At 50.9% G+C, this 22,109-nt stretch overlaps 1 protein-coding gene across 1 annotated transcript in view; it reads left to right on the top strand.

Annotated features, from left to right (window-relative positions):
* Nucleotides 1–8,510: 8,510 nt before the first annotated feature.
* INPP5A (inositol polyphosphate-5-phosphatase A) overlaps nt 8,511–22,109 on the top strand; it is a gene marked incomplete at its 5' end in the record, with an annotated part of 219,221 nt that continues 205,622 nt past the window's right edge. The window contains one exon of the mRNA XM_080621714.1: nt 8,511–8,585. Within this exon, the coding sequence (XP_080477840.1) occupies nt 8,511–8,585 (75 nt within the window). The remainder of the gene's footprint in view (nt 8,586–22,109) is intronic.

Below are 22,109 nucleotides of genomic sequence, written 5' to 3'. Positions count from 1 at the left end.
TAAGTCATTAATTCGTTTATCACAGAATCCCAGAGTGGTTTGGGCTGGAAAGGACCTTAAAGCTCCTCCAGTTCCAACCCTTGCCCCCTGTATTTATCATATTGCCAATTTGTGCCTGGCAGAACAAACGTTTCCCTAAAAGCATAGGAAGGCTGAGCTGTGTTACCTGCATGTCTGTCTACTGAGATGAGCTCTTAGGCAGAAGCTCTTCCCTGTGAGGGTGCTGAGGCGCTGGCCCAGGGTGCCCAGAGAAGCTGTGGCTGCCTCATCCCTGGCAGTGTTCAAGGCCAGGTTGGACACAGGGGCTTGGAGCAAGCTGCTCTAGTGGAAGGTGTCCCTGCCCGTGGCAGGAGTTGGAGCTGAGTGAGCTTTAAGGTCCTTTCCAGCCGAAACCAGGCTGGGATCGTAAGACTCTAAACCCCATCTTTTATTCTGCAAGAAGGTTAAAAGCAGCAGTTGCAAACATGACCGGGGGCAGCGGTTGTTCTGCTCCTATGTTAATGTTTGGTTTGACTTAAGTTTAAAAAGGACAAAATTCTCTGTTAACCTTCATTGGGTGAGTGACACTGAAGGAACAAACTCAAAATGTGTCGATTCGGTCACACCTCGCTTATTATGGGAAGTCAGTTAAGTTCCATTTGGAAATGTGTGTGATACAAGAGCACAGTCAGAGATTAAGAACTTACCAGATTGATGATGGCACTGATCCTGCTGTAAGGACACTTGTAGAATGCCGGATAGGGAAAATCAGCAGTCTAATGGCAGGGCTAAGCTTTAATGAAAAACATTATCAGTCAGCAGTGGGAAAGGCCTTCCATTAGGCTCCAGGAAATACAGTAATAGACCTATCACTGCCGGTGCTTCACTGTTTAGATCCAGATCCCACTGTGGGATACACATACAGCCGGAAAGCACAGTGCCAGTCATCCTTACAGTGCTAATCCAGTGAATGCTTGGCGGGAAATGCCTTCTGAAAGATGGAGATGAAAATTTCTCACTCTTTTGCCCTTTCTCATTAGCCAGTAGTGAAGCCTACAGAGCATCCCTGTGCACACTGCAGCTGCAGTGGTGCAGGAACAGCAGTGGAGGTGGTTCAGGGGACTTCCTCAGGCAAGGAGCTGCAGTTTGGGGAGGGATAGAGCCTCCAACTGCACGTTCCATCTGTCACCATGAATTCACAGACCCATGGGATGGTTTGTGTTGGAAGGGGCCTTAAAGCTCATCCAGTTCCAACGCCTGCCACAGGCAGGGACACCTTCCACTAGAGCAGCTTGCTCCAAGCCCCTGTGTCCAACCTGGCCTTGAACACTGCCAGGGATGGGGCAGCCACAGCTTCTCTGTGCCAGTGTCTTCCCAAACTTCTTTCCTTTTGGAGTGGACATAGAGCACAGGGAAAATCTAAAAGCAAGTGATTACAGGGGTCTGTGGAAGGAAACAGATTTTTAAGGGCTTGGCCTGAAGAGTTGCTGTTCTGTGCTCTTTGAGGTTTCTGCTGCTGCCCGGCTTCCCTGTTGGCAGTGATTGTGGAACTCCAAATTTCACAGTGTTATTCTGAAGTACCCAGGACAGGCATTCACCCTAAATACCAACTGTGCTGGCTTTTGAAGAGCGAACTCTAATGATAGTCAGCTATGTCAAAGGAAAAGCCTCGGTGTAACTTCTGTGGTCCCTGATCAGCTGAAAGAAACAGAATCTCACTGCAGATGTTAGTCTGTGCTATCCTTTCTGTTCTTACTCCTACTTTGGCACGCTTAGTGTAAAACAAATCAGAACAACTTACAATTGGTTATGATTTAAAAGTGGGCAGAAATAGCTGTCTTGAGGCCTGGTTGGAGGGCTGTAATAATCAGGATGTGAGCGTCCTGTTCCCTGATCTCCAGACATAACCTGACCATAAGCCCCTTGGCTGCCTCCATCATCCTCGGTTATTTGGTACCTGAAGGCATGCAGTGATGCTCATGCTGCTGAAGAGCTCCATCATCCCACCAGAGAGATGATCAATGGTGCCGCAGGGTGAACATCACCTACTGCCAGCTGTGGGAACACATGGAGAAGCTCCTGCTGTAACATCTGCCAGCCTGAGGACCCCCAGCCAAGGCAGGGAAAGGCGTCACCACACACCGGCCTCCCCTGGATCCAACAGCTCCTTGAAACCCCTTCCGAGAGACAGAGGGTAACGGAGCACCGGTCATCCTGGGAAAGCCTCTGTGGGGGGTGAAAGTCTTCCCAGGGGGGGTGGAGGAGGAGAAGGAGGAGAATGAGGACAAGGACATGGAGGAGAAGGAGATGGAGAGAAGGATGGTGCTGGTGGGGAGCTGCCACCCCTCTGTGTTACACCACGACCTGCTTCCCTCCCACCAGCTTACTCGCCTGCTCTGCAAAAAGCATGATGCTGAGAGACACAGCTTGGTTTGGGGCTGAAAACCTTGAATCCAGGCTGCAAACATTTGGTGAGATCCCCTTGTCTTTGTGCTGCACAGCAGAGTCCCGCGTCACAGCCGTGCCACTGCTTCCCAGTTCCAGAGGCTTGACAAGCTGGCACTCGGCAAGAGCCACCTCTGGTGTCTGGAGAGGACACATGGGAGGAAGAGCTGGCCTGCATGCATGTGCTTCCTGCCCATTGCAGGAACAGCACCCTGGCAGTGCCCTGACATTGCTGGGGAATGGCTCTTACTGGGGTGGGTAACCTTCTGCTTGCCAAGACAGGCAACTGCAGTAGAGCTGAGTGGTGTGTGTGGAAAGGGACTGAAAAGTGCCAGCACAGCCATGATGCATAGGCAGCCTCCACTCTACTCATCTGACAGCTGGCACGTGGGACTTGTCAGCCTTAGGGAAACCAAAGTCTGCTTGTAAATTTGACCTGTAACATCTGCCTGTAATTGCAGGTAGACTTGGCCAAGCAGGGTCACTGCCCGCACATGAACCTGCAAGGCTGCAGGCGATGCACACCACAAGCAACGGTCCAGGCAGGCTGTGGTGCACAAAAGTGCCCATGTTCTTCACTCACAGCTCGGAGGACACATCACTTCTCTATGCCATCAAGAGACAGAACATGCAGCACACCTGGGCTGAGCTCTCAACAGCCCCAGTGTTTGTCAGCTGAAGTTTCAGGGCTAATCCCAATGGGCTACAGCTGTACAGAATCACAGCTGAATGCCTGAAGCACCAATGGTGCTGCAGGGTGGGCAGTTCCACACTCACAAAAGCCATGCAGCTCCTAGGATCACGTCTTTGGAATGCTGGAAGGTCTTTAGTAAAGAGCTCTGAGCAAAAGCTGCTAGACCCTGTAAGAAACAACTGCATTAGGCAATGAAGTGGTTGGTTTGAAGCACAGCCAGTCTCTGAGGCTGATGGTACCTGACAGCATCCTGAGGGTACTGACCAGCCCCACAACACTGCCCCTGCTGCAGACCCAGGTATGCATTTAACACCTCAAATAATCTCTAGAACATTTGTGGATGACTTCAGAATTCTGGAATTTGGTTTTTGAATCTTTGGGGGTTTCTTCCCTGAGTCCAAGTTTCAGGGTGTAAAGCAACACAAAATGGAGCAATAGGAGTGAAGGTAAGATGCACCATCCCTGGCAGTGCTGAAGGATAGGCTGGATGGGGCTTGGAGCAACCTGCTGTAGTGGAAGGTGTCCCTGGATGAGCCTTAAGGTCCCTTCCAGCCCAAACGGTCCCATAATTCTGTTGTCTGACAGGAGCAGCCTGTAGGCTGATCAGACACCTCAGAGCTGGGCTTTTCCATGTCTGGGTCCAGTGCTTGCAGGAACAAAATGAATTTAGGGAGCAGCCACTTGTGTGACCCTTCCTCCCTTCAAAGTGTGGACTAGAAAAACCCTGAGACCATTTCCTGCGAGCTGTGTTGTGCAGTCTGGAAAGTACAAAGTTGTCCATTTAATCAAGTGCTGGCATAGGCTCACAAAGCCCACTAGGATCCATCTCTAAGAAGAACAGAGCCCATCCCTCAGGGTTATAGAAGAGCTTTCAGGCAGCAAAATGCTCCATTGCATATAAGGATTTTAATCTGGTTGTATTTGGGGTTTTTGTTGTTTCACCTGCCAGTATAAAAACCTCTTCATAAAGACCCTTCTAAAGAAAGCATGAGCCAGTTAATGAAGCTGTAAGGGCAGTGGTGAAAGCGAGTCAGATGTGATTAGAGAGGACTTGCACAACGGGTGTGTGAGTGCTTCCCGCCCACAGCCAGGGAATCCCTTTCTCCCTGTTCTGGCCCCTCATTGCTGCACCCAAAGGAAGCTCTTTGTGTCCTGGGATTATGCGCAGGGAACAAGATCTCCCACCTTATGGACACAGCGACATGGTACCAATAACTGCTAACATCTGCTTTAAAAGCATGAATTCCTGCACCACTTATGTGTTACCTTGCTCAGGGTGGAGATGTAGCAGATTTTCTAACCACAGCCTTCTCTTCAACAAGCACAGCGCAATTGGTACCTTACAAATCCTTTCAAAGGGGGCCTACAAGGATGCTGGAGAGGTAGTCTTCATTAGGGACTGTAGCGATAGGACAAGAGGTAACAGGTTCAAACTGAAACAGAGGAAGTTTAGGTTGGAGATAAGGAAGAAGTTCTTTCCCGTGAGGGTGCTGAGGCGCAGGCCCAGGGTGCCCAGAGAAGCTGTGGCTGCCCCATCCCTGGCAGTGTTCAAGGCCAGGTTGGACACAGGGGCTTGGAGTGAGCTGTTCTAGTGGAAGGTGTCCCTGCCCGTGGCAGGGGGTTGGAGCTGGGTGAGCTTTAAGGCCCCTTCCAACACAAACCATCCCATGGGTCTGTGATTCTGAGGAAATCATAGCTGTGAACGATTTAGGTAAGCACTGCATTACTGTTCAGGTTGAATGTGCCCATGTCCCGCTGCCAGTGCTGGAAGCACCCAGCCAAAAACGAGTCTGACCCAGACTGATGAGCACTGCCCAGCAAGTCTATGTCCTTGCATGGCAAATGGCTGGGCTGCAGCAGCACGAACACAGCGTGGGCTGTCCTGCAGTAGCAGGAGCCACAGCTGAGCCTACGAGATGAGGCAGAGGATGACCCAATAAGGCCAAGCCCTGGGAAGCGCCCGGTGGGAATGGGAGGATTCATGGTGCTGGCAGCACAGTGGCTTCACATGCCCATGCTGGGGGCTGCAGGACAGGACCAGAGCAGAAAAAACCCAGATGTGGTGCTTGTTGTCTAAAAACTGACTGGAAATCTGTTCCCTGTTAATCCTCAGCTCTGCTGCCCCGGGAGCTGCCTGGCCAGAGCTGCTGGGGGAGGGTTCACACTGCTATTCAGCTGAAAGAGGTGAATTTGCTTCCAAACAAACTTTCAGTGGTAGCAGACTCCACAACAGGCAATGTCCGTCTCCAACCCCTACTGAAACCGAAGCTCTTCAGCCCCACCTCATCCACAGGCCCAGCCATCAGCTCTGGGAAGGTATGAGGGAAGGATCACTGGGACTCTTGGTATGTGCCCAGCCCTGCTCCCCATTTGCTGCCTTTCCATGAGCCTGCCTATGTCCCCTCTGACTGCACGTGGTGCCTGTGCTGGTCTGCACCCTTCAGGAGGTGCATTAGGAGTTCTGGGATATTGCACATCCCTCCTCTGGGCCAATTTCAACCACATTTCCTATGAACTTCCAGTGAATAATGTCACACAACTCTGTTATCTCACTTGTGCTTTATTTCAGTGAGAAAAGCTCTGAAAATACTGGTCAGAAAAGCAACAGTCCAAACCCACAGGACCACTTTTCTGTGGCATCTATGCAAGTAGTGACGTTATATTCCAAACTGTGTAATGGAAATTCATGGGGCTGGTGATGCTGGGCACTTCTCTGACCCTCAGGTTTATTGCTAATACTCAGCCTCAAGGCCATCTTTTCCCTCATTGCGGCAAAGCTACTTACTGAAAACCAACCTGATTCTTGAGCCCTTGTGCTCAAACTTAACATTCAAGGCAGGCGCCAAGACTGAAAATACTCAGACTACATTGTTGGGCAAGTCAGCTCCCAGGAATCCTTTTGGAAACACTTTATAGATGATGCTGTATTTCACATTCCTGTGTTCTCATGTTTGATCCACTCCTCTCCTTGAAGAAGCCACAAGATTCACATGCAGCAGCTCAGTCATCGGTCAGACATGGATTTATTTAGTGCGGTTGTGGCACGTTCATGCAGTAGTATTTCCCTTGTCAAAGAAACTCGCCAAGCACTTCTTGGTTGCAGCGTGGCGATTGTTACCCGGTTTCTTTACAAGTAACTTGTGGTCTGCAGCCACTTCTTATTGTAGTTTCCTGCTCCTGCGAACCGCCAACCTTTCCACCTGGATGCCACATGGCTTGGGATCCCTTTGCAGGCGCGTGTGCTGTGACACAGCTTCCTCCAGCACACCCTGACTTCGATGTAATTGCTGGGGGCTGCAGTTTGTGAGACTGTGCCAAAACCAGAGCACCAAACATTCCCCCTGCCCCTCATTTTCCTTTTCCTGTGTGTGAACATGTCGGGATGTATCAGGACCGTGTCTGTGACCAGCTCATTTCCAATACCTCTGATGGCCGCATCCTGGTAGGATCACAGTGCCTACAGTGCAACTTGGTACGACCACTGTGTTGCAGAGTTGCATAAAGCCTTAGAATAAATTATCCAGAGGAGTCCAGCAGCGTACAGTGTCTCTGGGCATGAGCACATCCCACACCGCACATCGCCACAGCCCACTGGAGCTCAGCAAGTATCCCACATAGAAGACAGAATTCCACAGTTTCAACTTGGGTTTTATTTAATTGTATATTTAATTTGTTCCTTCTAATAAAGAAGGGCAGCGCTCATGATTGAGCAGAGCTTCTGTCGCTCCCCTTGTACCCCTGCACCAGCAAATGTGCCACAAAGAGGAGACTACCTCTTTGGATGGACTCACCAAGTTCAGCATCACTGGATGTGGCTGCCTCCTCCTGCAAGTGCTGACCTGTTCCTTGATCCATGTCTATCTGCAGATGTAATGCACCGCTACAGTGTGGTGTGCAGCATCATAGGACGGTAAGTCCATGCTTCCCTGGGTCAGCAGCACTTGGCAGGTGGGGTTTTTTTGCTGTTGAATGCTGAGAATAATTTTGTTTTCCTTTATCATCGAATCACAGAATCCCAGCTTGGTTTGGGCTGGAAGGGACCTTAAAGCTCCTCCAGCTCCAACCCCTGCCACGGGCAGGGACACCTTCCACTAAAGCAGGTTGCTCCAAGCCCCTGTGTCCAACCTGGCCTTGAACACTGCCAGGGATGGGGCAGCCAAAGCTTCTCTGGGCACCCTGGGCCAGCGCCTCAGCACCCTCACAGGGAAGAGCTTCTGCCTAAGAGCAGGTTAAAGCCATTCCTCTTGTCCTGTCCCTACAGGCCCTTGTCCAAAGCCCCTCTCCAGGTTTCCTGGAGCCACTTTAGGCACTGGAGCTGCTCTAAGGTCTCTCCTTAAGGAGCCTTCCCTTCTCCAGGCTGACCCAGCCCAGCTCTCTCAGCCTGGCTCCAGAGCAGAGCTGCTTCAGCTCTCACAGCATCTCCATGGCCTCCTCTGGCTTCGCTCCAGCAGCTCCACGTCCCTCTTGTGCTGCTGCCCCTGGGCTGGATCAGGGCTGCAGGGGGGGTCTCCCCAGAGCACAGCAGAGGGGCAGGATCCCCTCCCTGAGCTGCTGCTCACGCTCTGGGGGGCAGCCCAGCACACGGGAGGGTTCTGGGTTCAAGCGCTCACTGAAGCCGGGTCATGGGGAGCTTCTCCTCACCCAGCACTCCAAGCCCGAGTTTGCCGCTCGGGGTCAGTGGCTCTCCCAAGCCCACCTGAGGTCTCGCTGTGGACACGGGGCTCACGGCGCTGCCCGGTGTCTCCGAGGGGCAGAGCGCCGGCACTGATCGCGGGCGAGCTCCGCTCCGTGCTCGCTGTCGGGACCGGGTCCCTTGGCGGGCCTCGGAGCGCCCAGGTCTCCGCGGGCAGGGCCGGGCGGGGGGCAGCGTGTCCGGCTCCCGCGGCCCCGCCCCGCCCGTGCCTCTCTGGCGGCCTCCCGCGGGGCTCCCAGAGCGCGGCATTGCCCTTTTAAGAGCCGCGCGGGGCCGCTGTGACGTCGCGGGCGCACAGCCCCGGCCCGCCCGCCGCCAGCGCCGGGAGCGGCAGCAGCATCCGCGCGGTGCCCGGTGCCCGCCCCGCCGAGCCCGGCCCCTCCCGGGAGCGCCGAGCCCGGCCCCGTCCCGCCCCGCCGACCTGCCATGCGCCGCGGCCCGGCGCCAGCCTCCGCCGGCGGGAGCCGTCCCGGCAGCAGCGCGACGGCGGCGGCGGGCGAGCGCTGAGCGCCGCGGCCCCGCAGCAGCCGCAGGGCGGCCGGCCCGCCGCGGCGCGGATGTCCGCGGGCTGCCCGCGCCGGGAGCAGTCGCGCTGACGGGGCGGGCCAGGCCCGGCGCCCCGCTCGCCGCAGCGCCCCGCGCCCGCCCCCCGCGCTCCCCGCAGCGCTTCCGCCCGCCCGCCCGCCCGCCGCCGGCGCCATGGCGGGGAAGGGGGCCGCGGCCGGCGCCGGGGTGCTCCTGGTGACCGCCAACGTCGGGTCCCTCTTCGACGACGTAAGTACCGCGGCCGCGCACGCCCCGCGGGGGGGACCCGGGACCCGGCGGGGGTTGTAGTTGGGGTCTCTGCTGGCAGCGCCGGTCCTGGCGCTCGCTGCTGCCCCGTCCGCCCGCTCCAGTCCCGGCTGGCCTCAGGTACTGCTGTGAGGGTGGTGTCCCGGCAGCCGGGCGGTGTTTGCTGGGGTAGGGATGACTCCGCCGCTTCTGAAGCCCCGAGCGAGGCGCCGGGTACGCGGCCGGCGGTGAGATCCTCCGGGAGCGCTTTGTGTCGCGACAGAGTCTTTCCGTGTCACTGCACGGTTTTCGGTCGTGCCGGCAGCGTGCCGTGGTCCGAAACCAGAGCTGCGGCTCCTCCCGAGGCCCCCGGTGCAGGAGGACCCGGGGTCCGGTCCTGTTGAGGGCTCTGCTCCCGCTGCCGCCGGTAACCCTGCGGCCGGGCTGGGCTGTGGCCCGCGGTGCTCGGTGCGTTGTGGTGTGAAAACCCGATGTAATTTCTGCTTGGTGCTGTAGGATGGTGGGAGAAACGTTTGGAATGTTTCTGGTCGCTGTAAGCACGGCGGGTGCAACAGTTGGTGCTGGCGGAGGGAGAGCGCTTGTGTGTGTGAGTTAAGACAGATCGTACAGACGCCTGGAGCAGCGGCCGGGCTCCGAAAGCCCCGGGGCTGTGCGCGGGTGAGGACTGGAGCCTCGGAGCTCTCTCGAACCGAGCTTGCTGGGAGGGTTTCCCGGGTTCGCACGTCCAGCGGGGAATTGCTGCCGTGTGTGTCGGGACCGGCTGGCTCCGGGCGCCAGCCCTTGGTGCGCATCTCACACACCCTACAGCATATCTGCTGTTCTCCTGCTCAGGGTTTGCTGTGGTCGCTGGAGGCTGGTCTGAAGCACACGCTCTGACTGATGTGTGTGCGCTCAGGGGATGCAGTTTGTCGTTTCACCAAGTCTGGTAAACTCTGGCAGATGATCACCACAGTGCTTGTACACGTGAAGTGTCGGTTTATATGAAATGAACGCTGCGCAAATGTTTGTAATAATTTTCCTGGTAATGGTGGTGGGCTTGTCCAGTGCCTGTGAGTAAAGCAGCGGGGGGGTTGGTAGGACTTGGTCAGCTCATCACTGCTGTGTGCTCCCCTTTATCACTGCTGCGTTCTCCCGTTACAGTCGCTCAAGCCTGAAGGCGATTCCCCCTCTGAGCAGAGCCCGCTGTGTCCGTGGCTGCGGTTCAGGCTGCTCTCCTGCCTCCTCCTCCCTCTGAGAGTGCCCAAAGCAGCCGCTTTCGAGCCCTGTCACTGACGAAATCCGGAGCTGTCAGACCAGACAGCTTCCTGGCTGCTGCTAGTTGGTGTTCGTGATTCGCTGGCATTCCTGGAGCGTGTTTGTTGTTGGGCGTTCAGCGTGACCAGAGAGGGGAACGCTTCTGCTCTAGAGAAAGACTCCCTTGCCATGCAAAATGTAGCTTTCTATAGCAAAATGGGGCTTGTTCTGGTGTGCTCTGCTGCCGGCTGCGGAGTAGAGGGACTGCTCTGAGCGTCCCTGATTTCCCCTCTGGGTTGGTGCTCCTGGATTCAGGGCTGGTGGCAGCCGGGTCAGTTTCTGGAGCAGTGCTGGTGCTGTTCAGGAACAGTAAAGATGGTGTTAGCTCGGTTTGTGACTTTGCGTTTGAGTTATGTGTTGGAGCTGTCAGCAGCTGTTTCTGTTGGTGGGGCCCTTCCTCTTCAGCTGAGGAATAAGTTTCTGTGCTGTGACCTGATGTGATTTCAGTTATGAACAAGAACTCCTGCTTTGATAGACTTCACCTGAGCTGCGCTGGGAAACCATTTCCAGTTCCTTTAATTCATTTTCCATTTCTGATTTCAAATTTCAGTTGGAGATACGTACGTTAATTAAACACCCCACCTTCAGTCAAGTTTTGCTGGACCTCAAGGTAGGGTAAGGGTACGCGTTTTCACAATGCATCCCAAGAGAACAGGATGGTCAGGTCAGGGTGTCCCACACTAACGCAGTCCCACCTTCCCTTGCTCCAGGGATTGATCGATTGTGGTCAGCATCCCTCTGGGATTTGTCCTTGTTCGCAGCTCAGGACTGAATGAAGCTGGAGGCTCTGGGGATGGTGATGCTGCTGCAGAAGCTGCCTGGCCCCTCCAGGGCTGTGTCCCACTCCACCTCACCCCACCAGCAAACCTCACGCCTTGGCTCTGTGATGGATCTTTCTCTGACGTGTTTAAAGCAGCCTGAATGTTACTGTGTGGCAGCAGCACACTCTGCACTTCAGATGCTCTGTACGGGCTCCTTTTATTTGGCCGGCACATGCTGTACGTGCAGATGCCCTGTCTTAGAGACCAGTGTTTTAGAGAAGAATGACTTAAAATACCTTTGGTGGGCAGTTTGCCAGGGTGGCATAGCCTTTCCTAGATCCCTGGTGGTCCTGACCCGGCTACACTTCTGCAAATAGGAGAAAATAGCTTTCTTCCCCCTCTGACTGCCAGAAGCAAGTTCTGATAACAGGCTGGTTGGCTCCTGCCAACCATCCACTAATAACCTGCTGCAGTGCTGACCTGGGAGCTCATGAATAAACATGTGTACAGTGGAGAGGGGCTGTGCTGGCGCTGCTCTGTTCCTTGAGTACTTTTGCTGCTTCATTAAAAATGTTAATGCAGTATTAGATCCACAAATATTCCTCAAAGTTTCACGAGCACGTGCAACTCATGAATATGGATGCTGTGATTTTTTGGGTACATTTCTGTTTACTTAAGCATTCTTGCTGCATAAACATTTCCTGTTTTTTATTGCTGCCTACTCTTGCTAAGAGCAGAAGATGGAGTTTAGGTTACCTGTGGGTGGGTCGCTCTTTTTTCATCTCCTCTGATGTGCTTGTCCATGGCAGGGTGTTGGACTGGATGAAATGTAAAGGTTCTTTCCAACCCAACCCATTCTGAAACACCAGCCTCTCCCTGTTTCTCCCGCTCCACGCGTTCCTTGCTCTCTGTGTTTCCTCTGTCTGCACTGATGAAATTTCACATTTAAAACCTCACATTTACCTTTCTAGGAGCTGACCACAGTAGTGGCCGCAAAACCAATCTGTCTGGCACTTCACTGCTGTTGCTGCATAGGATTTTAATGACTTTAATATGCTGTCCTTTTTTCCTATCTGCTGTATCCTCTTCTTTCTCTCCAGTGAGAGAACAGTTTAATGCTGTTTGATTTTCCAACAGCTTTTGGTTTTTCCTCTGGGAATGGGGTGTGAGCAGCTGACATTGGGGCCCATAGAGCTCATCCTCCTTGGGGCTCTGTGTGGGTTGTGCTGACATGGGCAGGGAAATGCCTTGAACAGACCCATGGAAAACTCCTTGAGGGACAGCCTGGGGCTCAGGAATGATCCCAGCACTGCGTGAGGTGGAGAACCTTCCCTTCATTGCCAGTGCAGCAAGGGAGCTTTGTTTCTGCTGGTTGGAGGCAGATGGAGATCCTTGCAGTTCACTTTCTGTGGTTGTCTCAGGGCTGCTGCATATTTAGCTGAGTGCAGTCACACAGGCTGAGAAACACCTGAGTGCCCACACTTGAAAACTGTCTTGCTCTGTGTCAGTTTAGGTGATGTTTACAGTCCATGGTATTTAAACCTTTAGGGTCTTTGAATCTCTAGGGTAAAGATTTCCAACGTGCCCATCAGACTTGGCCATACAAGTTCTGACACTTTTGCTTGTGCTGAAAATGATTCATTTGTTCCAGTTTCCTTTGAAATTGGAATATGAGAGCTGAAGTCAGGTAGGTGCTTCTGAAAACATTTCCTTCTGTCTTCATACCACTGAATGCATGTAGCTCTTCCATAGTGGGAGGCTGAGGCAGTTCTTGAATTCTCAGGACAAGCTTAGGCCAGGATAGAAGCGTAATGATGACAAGAAAGAGAAAACCTAAACAGAATATGAATTTTGTTAGTTTCAAAAAGGAAGGGAGAAAGTAGGTTAGGGAATGAGTGTGGTGGTGCTGAAGTGCTGATACTCGAGACCTTTAAGTGACTGACAGCATTCCTGGCCTACTTGTGTTTTCTCTGACCGTACAAAATGCCTGCATGTGCCAGCACCAGGATGGGCAGCGAGCTTTCTCGTGCCCAAGTGGCCTTAACCCACCCAACATCTGGTGAGAGTCTCCCTTTCTCGGTCATTGCACACCAAGGGCAGGGGTGAAACATCTCATACCAAGCCCTGGTTGTGGTTGTACTATAAGTATGCTGATTGCTTTAATTCAGACTATGAACTCGGAACATCCTTGACCTCTGTTTAGGGCTGAAGCCTATCAATTGAATATTGATATTGAATTTGAAGTGGAAATACTTTCCATAACAACTTTTAAAACCAGCCTGCTGTTCTAATGGGTGGTGACCGCAGTGTGCATGTCTTTTTATCACCCCGATCTTAATTTTCCTATCCTGAAACAGTGAGTGTAGCTGTATATTGATACTAAATATCTGTGGATTTGGCTGGTATTGGATGATAATGATAAGGGGGTCTTGGCTTTGGGTTTGTTGTTCGTTTGGGTCTTTTTATATTTCTGTTGTCTCTGCCCCCCCATTTGAGTTTTTGTGGTTTTTGAGTTATTTGAGTTTTGTGGAATATTTCAAATGTGGAAGGGTGGAAAATGGATTAATTAGGGTTTGATTTCAAAATGAGTATCAAGACGAGGGTGTTGCAAGTCAAGGCACTCTCTCTTCTTCAAATCATAGCTGCTGGGTTGAGTGAAAGATAATGTTTGACTCATTGTCACTTAAAAAAAATACATTATTTCAGTGCTAGGAAGCACTTATTTCATCCTTCCTGTCCGGCCCTGTTGCTGTTATCTGGAGCGGAAGAGAAAACCAAACAAATGTGCTCAGCTGAAGGCCGTGTTGCTATGATGTATTTGAGTGCACGGGGAATATCTCTGCCTGATGTGGTGGGGCTCAGTTCAGGCTGTTCATCGCCCTGTATTGTGTGATGTGTGGAACTGTGAGCTCCTAACTTAGGAATTCCATTTTAGGAATACATCCTGGTGTGCTTTCAGCCCAGAGAAGAGAAGGCTCCTTAAGGGGAGACCTTAGAGCAGCTCCATACCGAAAGGGGATCCAGGAAACCTGGGAGAGGGGCTTTGAACAAGGGACTGTAGGGACAGGCCAAGGGGAATGGCTTTAACCTGCCAGAGGGGAGACTGAGATGAGCTCTTAGGCAGAAGCTCTTCCCTGTGAGGGTGCTGAGGCGCTGGCACAGGGTGCCCAGAGAGGCTGTGGCTGCCCCATCCCTGGCAGTGTTCAAGGCCAGGTTGGACACAGGGGCTTGGAGCAAGCTGCTCTAGTGGAAGGTGTCCCTGCCCGTGGCAGGGGTTGGAGCTGGGTGAGCTTTGAGGTGCCTTCCAACACAAACTAGGCTGGGATTCTGTGATACTCGAATGGTAATGTAGAAGACCAAGGAAGAACTATTTTCAGTGTTGTCTATTATGGGAACCCTAAAAATAAGTAATCTCGGTTTTCTCTTTATCTGTTGCTGCACTCTTCACTTTCTGTTTTCTGGTTATTTTTGTGTCATCTTCTTTCTCATTTTAGTTCTTTGTTGTGCCAGTGCCATGGGTAACATTGTTGCTGCCTTCTGTTTGTTTGGCTTTCTATGACAGACTCTCAAATCAACATTTTCCTCACGGTTCCAGCTCTACTCATGCTTATGCTGTGTTTTAGGAGTCTTTTCTTTTACTCACTTCTAAACCCCCTCTGCAGCACGTGAATTTTAGATGTAGACCAAAATTTGGTACTGTCCAAAACTTGTTGAGCTATGTGAAAGTGACAATGGGAGGAGGAAGGTGCTTTGTTACCCTGGGCAGTGCTTGTGCATTTGAAACAACAATATTTGTAGTAATTAAGGCATCTGTTGTGTCTTCAGAATGAAACTGATGGTGACACATTACCAGCAGCATACAGCTGTTGGGCCAGATGTGCAGCAGAGCTGAGTGGGAGCCCAGCAGGATGGTGTCTGGCCCTGAACTGCTGGCGCTTCGTGTGTAGTTCTGAGTCTGCTGCTATGAAAAGGGGTTTTGGTTTGAAATGCCTTCGCTGCCTTTTGCTCCCTTTTACTTCTGTGGCTGGAGATGAGCCTGGGGACGTGCATGGGCAGTTCAGGTGCTACAGTGGAGTTATACTGGCTGTAGTGCTGTGCTGGCCTCTGTTACTAGAGTGCTTTTCCCAGATATACAGGGTAACCTGCAGTTGATACTCACACTGCCCAAAACCTGCAGGATAGCTGGGGAAGGATTGTACCCATTCTTTGTGCTTTCTTTATTTAGCCTTTAGGTAGGTGATGGTGTCAAGTATGTACGGTAAGAGCAATGTGCTCGCAAGCGTTTGGTTTTGGCAGAGGCTGTCTTAAGTCTTTCTGCCTTGAAGAATCTCTTAAATACTCGACCTGATTTGTAGGTTGCCAGATATCAGCTTCCCAGGTAATTCAGCTCTTGGGACCCTGAGCTTGGGCTACAGACAGCACAGCAGTGTGTGCTGGTGGGGCTATTCGTAACCAGCACTACCACTTGGAGCATCCGTGTGCCTGGTGCTGGGGTCCAGGGGTGATTCCCCCATAGGCTTTGTACAGGTCCCGCTCCCAACCAGCCCTTTGTTCTCAGCCCCTAAGGTATAATCTGTGATAGCTGAGAGTGGGTGGCAGAGCCAATTCCTCTTCTCAGCATAAATGAGGATCAAGACCCAAAGCAGTCATAGAGTGGTAGAATCCCAGCCTGGTTTGTGTTGGGAAGGACCTCAAAGCTCATCCAGTTCCAACCCTTGCCACGGGCAGGGACACCTTCCACCAGAGCAGCTTGCTCCAAGCCCCTGTGTCCAGGCTGGCCAGGGATGGGGCAGTCACAGCTTCTCTGGGCACCCTGTGCCAGCACCTCAGCACCCTCACAGGGAAGAGCTTCTGCCTAAGAGCTCATCTCAGTCTCCCTTCTGGCAGGTTAAAGCCATTCCCCATGCAGTAAAGCAGTGATGTGTTACTGTGCATTCACGTACTTGCAAAATTTTAAAGCTCTCTTGTAACTTGCTGAAGCCTGGGGCAGTGATGGAGGGGGCTCTGCACAGGGTGGGATTTTTCCTCCAAGATGTAGTTGTAGGCTTAAAAAAATCACTTTTCTCTCTAATAAAAAATACCAACTTTTCTTTTTAGCAGAAATTTTTACATTTCTCTGAGCAAGAGAGTTTGAATTAGGAGCTTGTACAGTGCTTGGCCTTCCTTAAGCAAGAAACTCAGGAGATGATGTGGTAGACCATCTTTCCTCTCCTTTTGATTAAGTGTTATCATTAACAGCAAGAGCACATGTTTACATGAGGAAGTAATAGTGGCAAAGTGCAGTGTATAGTTAGAGCTTCCTGTTCATGTGGGTTTATGGCAGGAGTGAGTGTTTTGTAACTTGCTGGGTTTCCACAAATCGCCAGTGTATCAGTGGGATCGTCTAGGAGGATTTGATTCCCAAAGCATTTGAATGTTATGCAATAGGAGCAGGATACCATAGAAGGAATGCTTTACATGTGAATCTGTGGGTTTATTAGCTTGGACAAGCACTTTCACAAGGGTCAAATCTTAAAGGTTTTGTTGCTGTTTCAAAGGTCTCATAATAAATTTTCTTACCACAGAGTTTGACTTCAAAGGGAGTTGCACACAGAGCAGCAGCCAAGCCCTCCAATTTCATCATGTTTCTGAAAGGCTGAGATGTTCACTAGTTTTCTTCTTTTTTTCCCATCATATTTCCCATTTATTTCATCAGGCTGGCTTCTGCCTCTGCCAATGTACTTCCTATACTTCAAACACGTTCTTTCCCTTTCTTGTACTGTCTATACTTGCCTCCTCCTCGAAGCTCTCCCCTCATTCCTGATCTGTTGTTTAAAGTGAGGATAGCACTGAGAAAAACAGTGCTTTGGCTTGCAGTTCTGTGTGTGCCTCAAGAGCCTTTGAGAAGGCAAGTTTGGTTACCCTGGATCCAACTGTTGTTGCCCCCTGAAGCAGGAGCTGTTCATCTTCAGCAGGGGTGGGATGAATGCCTTTGAGAGGGATGTGATTTATTCATGCATGAAGAGCCAGGGCAACTTCAGTGCTTCCTATGAACGAGCTCCCTTGGTGTTGCAAAACTGTTCCACATAGAACTTTATCTTGGGCTTCAGAATGACATTGTGCTGCCTTGGATGCAACAAGCGTCTTGTGCTCTGTCAAAGAGGCAATTCCAGGAGCTTAAACTTGGAGTTTCTTCACCAGGTTAAACCAACACACCATTCCCTGGCATCCATGTGAGAAGGAGAAACCAAGTGGCTGAGCCACCATGGAGGACAGGGTGGCTTTAAGTACATGCTCTGGGAGTTGTTTCCACCAGCTGCTTTGGTTGTAGCTTGACCTTGTACCTCTGCCCCTAAACTCTTACCTTCCTTTGGGGAAAAATAAGGAAGAAGGCAGGTCTGACTGCAACCAGTTGTACGCTGTTAGTACGTGGAAGTTGTGAGCATATGTCTACATTAGCATGGTCTAATACTTCATTCACTATTTTCTAACCACCTTTTCTCACTCTCTTGGTAGAGAATAGGAAGTGGTCACAGAAAAACAAGACTTTCTGCCTTTGGTGACTGCTTGGATGGCCTGGGTAGTGATTTAGCATCTTTCTTGCATCTTTGATACTGAAGTGGCAAGGAGTCTTCCTCTAATGAAAATTCCAGGGAAGTATGTTACCTCATATTGTGGAAAAGGTCAGATTAAGCACAGTAATTGTGAGACTGGGGAAGAGTGAGTATAAAAAGTGAAATGTTTCTTTTACTGCCTTTTTTCCACAGCTATACAGTACTTACTTGACACTCTGAGTTGGTTTTATTATTCAGATTTTTTTGTGCAAATGTGATACTTGATCACTTTTATTTTTAATATGTTGTTAGAGAGTCAAGATTTATTGACAGGGATCATTGCTTTTAGATGATACTTTGAAGTCAGATATAATTGATTGTTTTCATTAATGTCTTCAAGTTGTTAAGCACCGCTCCTCATGAGTCAGCCAGCTTTACCCCCTAATACCCTTGAAAGCAGAAAATTAAAGCTAAGAGAAGTGATTCAAACCCCAGTGACAACACCGCAAGCTTTCTCTCATGGTACAGGGAGCTTACAGGCCAGCTGTTAGGTGGTGTGATTGTTACTGATACCAAGATATTTACCAGACTTCAGCTCAGCCCTGTGTGTTCGTGGTTCAAGGTGGCACTGACAACTGGGGGATGCAACAACAAATGCAGAGCTGCAATGGGAAAAGCTTTCATTTCACATTGTGGTTTGTGACTGGAAGGATTTTCACATTGGGTTTTGGTTAGTCCTAGTGAAAACATCTGATCTCTTCTTGCACCTTTCCCCACATCAATGAAAAGCTATCCTGCCTGCATTCCTTGCCAAACAGTTGTTGAAATGTCCCTGCCCGTGGCAGGGGATTGGAACTGGATGAGCTTTAAGGTCCTTCCAACACAAACCAGTCTGATTCCATGGTAGCCCTAGGCAGGAGGCAGGAGCATGACCACAGCCTGGCGTCAGTCAGGAGATGATAGCTGAAGGTGGCCAGAGGATGCAGCAGAGAGGGAGCATCCGTGTGAGTAGGGAGCACTGCGTGGCATCATCCACGGCTTTTCTTCCCTGCAGAACCAGGCAGGGTGCTCAGCTGAGATGCAAGAAACCTCGGTGGGAACCCGTTTGTAAAGAGCCTAAAAAAAAGACCTGTGAATTGCTTACTGTTTTCAGAGCCTGTCAGCTGCGTGCTGTTCATCCACAGCTCCACAAGTGCTGTAGCAGCACGTTTGGTCAGTCTGCAGAGAGACAGGATTCAGACCCGTTAATTTATCATGGTTTGCTGATGCATGCTCTGAAGCCGTGCAGTTTTCTTTTCAGGGATGTAGGAGTAAAGGGTACCAAATGGCACAGGAATGAGGTTGGTTGGGTGTTTTTTCTTTGCAACACAAAATCCGTGGTGTTAAATGAAGCACAAATTTGGAACCAGCAGAACACAGAACTCATGGCTGCAGACCGCTGTGTGGGGACCCAGTTCAAAGAGCCACCATGTGCCTGTGTTGTAGAGAAGTGGTGCAGCAGCTGCCCATCCCTCAAAACAACCTGGAGAAAAAATAACCGCTTCAGGGCTAAAGGTGTCCAGTTGTCATCGGGAGGAAGGATGGTCTAAGCTATGGAAATCAGGGCTTGGTTTGCGTTCAGCTGCTGGCATCCTGCACAACGCTGGGCGGGAGGCACCAGTTCCCCCAGGCAATTGCAGCTCAAACTGCCACCAAAGACATTCCTGTGCTTGTGACAGGCTCTGGACACGGTGTCCCAGTTCTCAGAGGATTTCTGAAGGGTGCTATGGTGGTGATGGAGTTGCAGATGAGCTGGACAGCAGTGGTGGTGTGCAGGCAGCTGAGGGTAGCTCCTTATCCAGAGCTGTCTTTGTGATGCTGCCCTCTTACAAGGCTCTGTGTCCATGCTGAACGGTGATTGCCTCGGGTAACCAGACAGTGTGGCCATGGGTGAGACCAGGGTGATGGCTCATTCTTTCCCCTTGGTTTGAGGAAAGCAGAGAAGCGCCACGTACTGACTTCAGTGCGGCTTGTTTGGGCATGCACTGCATTTTATTACTGGAGACGTTCCTGCTGAACAAAGGCTTCGTTAGTACAATTTATGTGAACCTCCTGCATAGTGAGAGGTGCCTTTGGCTTATGCAAGCTCAGTGATTGACAAGACTGGTAGATAGACTTTAAAAGTCTATCTTTACCTACAGGAGCAAGCAGAAGCAGGGAAAAGTGCCCTGGGTCAGCATGTGCTTCGGTAAGGCTTGCAAAGACTGGTTACAGGACCTTAAGTAAGGTCGCTTCTCTCTAGAAAGTTCTGATCTCATTTAAAGGCTGTGCTAGCATATCGCAGAGAAGCGGCCGATCACAGGCATTAAATACCATGGGAACATGCCGTATCCAAAACTCGTTTGTTGTCCTGTGCGTGAGGTGGAGCTGCCTCTACTTGTTCTCGCCTCATTTTCCAGTTTCCATTGCATTCTTGAAAAGAGATTTATTTTTTATTGCCTGTGAATGTATTAGCAAGCCACTGCCTATGAATGGATGGGCTGTCGGGAGCGGCTGCGTACGGTGCTGTTAGTGCAGCAGATGAAGGGTGAGTGGCAGGCTGGCTTTGTGAGCGGGACGTGATGCTGAATTCCTGCCTTAAAGCCCTTTCAGTGATCGTGTGGGAGCTTGTTTTGAAGGCTTTTTGTGTTTATTTTTTCCTGGTGTGGCAAAGCCTCTAATTTTGGAGGCTTCACCAATCCCAGTGGGAAAAGCAAAAGTAGTTTTCCCGTAGGAACCTCTCAGAAATGTGTGCTGAGCCCTCTTTGGTGGAGTTTGTTTACGTGTCAACCAAACAGTAGAAGAAATAGCTCAAAAATCACTTAGGGATTCTGTGTTCGTTAGGGACCCTGAGCCAGCATTCACTGTATTGCAGTTTCTTCAGGATTGTTGTTTCTTTAGGGACAGATTGCTGCTTTTCTCGGCCTAACAGGGCAGTGAGGACCTGGGTGATGCTGGGCAGCAGCTGTGGTTGGAGCCATCATTGCAGTGGATGTGCACAAGGAAGGTTCCTGTCGACAAGAGCAGTATCTCTGTGTGCCTGACCTCATCTTTCAAAATGCTGTGTGAAAGCAGCTGTGCGACGTTCGAGTGTTGCTCTAGAATTCCTGTGGTGCTTAGTGTAGGGAGAAGTGGGGGAACTTTGATTTATTTTTAACTGCAGATGTTGCCAGGCACATGAAGAGCTGGAGGAACAGTGTGATGGGACCAGCCCACTCACTCCAGAGAGCTGGACAAGACCCAGAAACCTTCTCCTAAAGCAAGTTTGTTTTCGTGAACTGGCAATGTTGTTCTGGGCCAGGAGGACAGACCTGATCCAGGCTTGGCTCCTGGCGAGAGCGTGGAACCAGTTCTCATTTGTCTTGTGGGATAGCAGTTTTTAGCAAAAAGGAAGCAAAGCCTTTAACCTTTAGCTATCCTCACTAAATATTAAAGGATTGTGATTTATGGCCTCTGCGCACCTTTTATTCATCTCAACAAAGATCTAGATTATAATTTATGGGAAAGAAACTGATGCCGTGTGAATCTACCTGTTCTCATAGGCCATAAGAGACAATATAGTGTTACTGAAGTGAGTGTGTGGAAAACATTGCCAATACATGCCAAGATCAGTGAAGCTGTGTAAGCCATGTGAAGGGATGTATCCTCGACTCTGTAGATGGAATTTTGTTTCAAGGCTTGCTTGTTTTGCTTCAAACAAGGCCCTTTTCCCAAACTGATTGGTTTTTCGTTTGTATGTGAATATTCAGTGTCAGTTGAGGAAAGCCGATATTGAGCAGATGAAAGGTTTGCTGTGTTGTTGTTGGAGCAGCGCAAGAAAGGTGCAAAAGCAAGCATCTTCCTACTGCAAGGGTGGCTGAGCACTGGCATGGGTTCCCAGAGGGGTGGTGGAGTCTCCACCCTTGGAGGTGTTCGGAAGCTGCCTGGAGATGGTCCTGGGCAGCCACCTCGGGGTGTCCTTGCTGGAGCAGGGCTTGGACCATGTGATCTCCAGAGCTCCCTTCCCCAGCCGGGCTGTGTGTCTCCAAATCTTCTGAAGGCTCCCTCCTGTGCTTCACTGCTGTGACAAAACTGAAGTGTCCAAGTCAGCGTCCAGCTCTGATTTAGTTTTTGTTTGCTTTCCTGTTGACATTTCAGTGGCAAATAAATGTGCTGTTCATGATTGCCTCAGAGCTGGGAAGGTGGCAGAAGCACAGGAGCCAGCTTCAGGTGACTGAAGCGACAAGCAGGGGTCTGCAGGGTTCACCTGCATCTGATGAATGTGGTGTTTACCCCAAACATAGTTAACAGTGAAGGTGCACAGGGAAGTGATGCTATAGCAGAACAGCTGCTTCACTTGCATGATTTTAATTTAGCTCTTTATCTATTACTGTGTTTGCAAAATTAGTCCATTACTGGAAGCATCTTTAGTCCAAAGAACTGAGTTGAGAGCTCAGATGTTGCTGTAGTAAAAAAGCAAACAGAAAAAAAAAGAGTATTCATTGTCTATTCTACATTTCTGTTCACTCACCTGTAAGGGAAGGCAGGATGCCCTGCTGTCCCCATCTGCAGTAACTCATCTAGCGTAGTCGCGGTGCAGAGCAAAGCTTCTGCTAGGTATTTCAGACCTCCCCTAACCATTTCCCTGCCTGCTGTGCTGGCAGAGGTGGGATTCCTGAGCCTGGAGCACATGGCAGAGTTGAGCTCAGCAGGATCGGGCTCGCCGAGCACATTGGGGCTGCCCAGCATCGCCTCCAGCAGCAGGGCAGGTTCAGACCCTTCCCTCTGCTGAGGGAGATTTCCACACCTGAGCTCAAGTCTGACTGATGTGTGTCTGAGTGATGTCCCTGATCCACACTGTGTCCTGGTGCTGCGTGTCTGAGTGATGTCCCTGATCCACACTGTGTCCTGGTGCTGCGTGT

Source organism: Psittacula echo (assembly GCF_963264785.1).
Source record: "Psittacula echo genome assembly, chromosome: 6".
NCBI lineage: Eukaryota > Metazoa > Chordata > Aves > Psittaciformes > Psittacidae > Psittacula > Psittacula echo.
The sequence above is the reverse complement of the archived record's forward strand: the minus strand, read 5'-3'. Positions and strand labels throughout refer to the sequence as shown.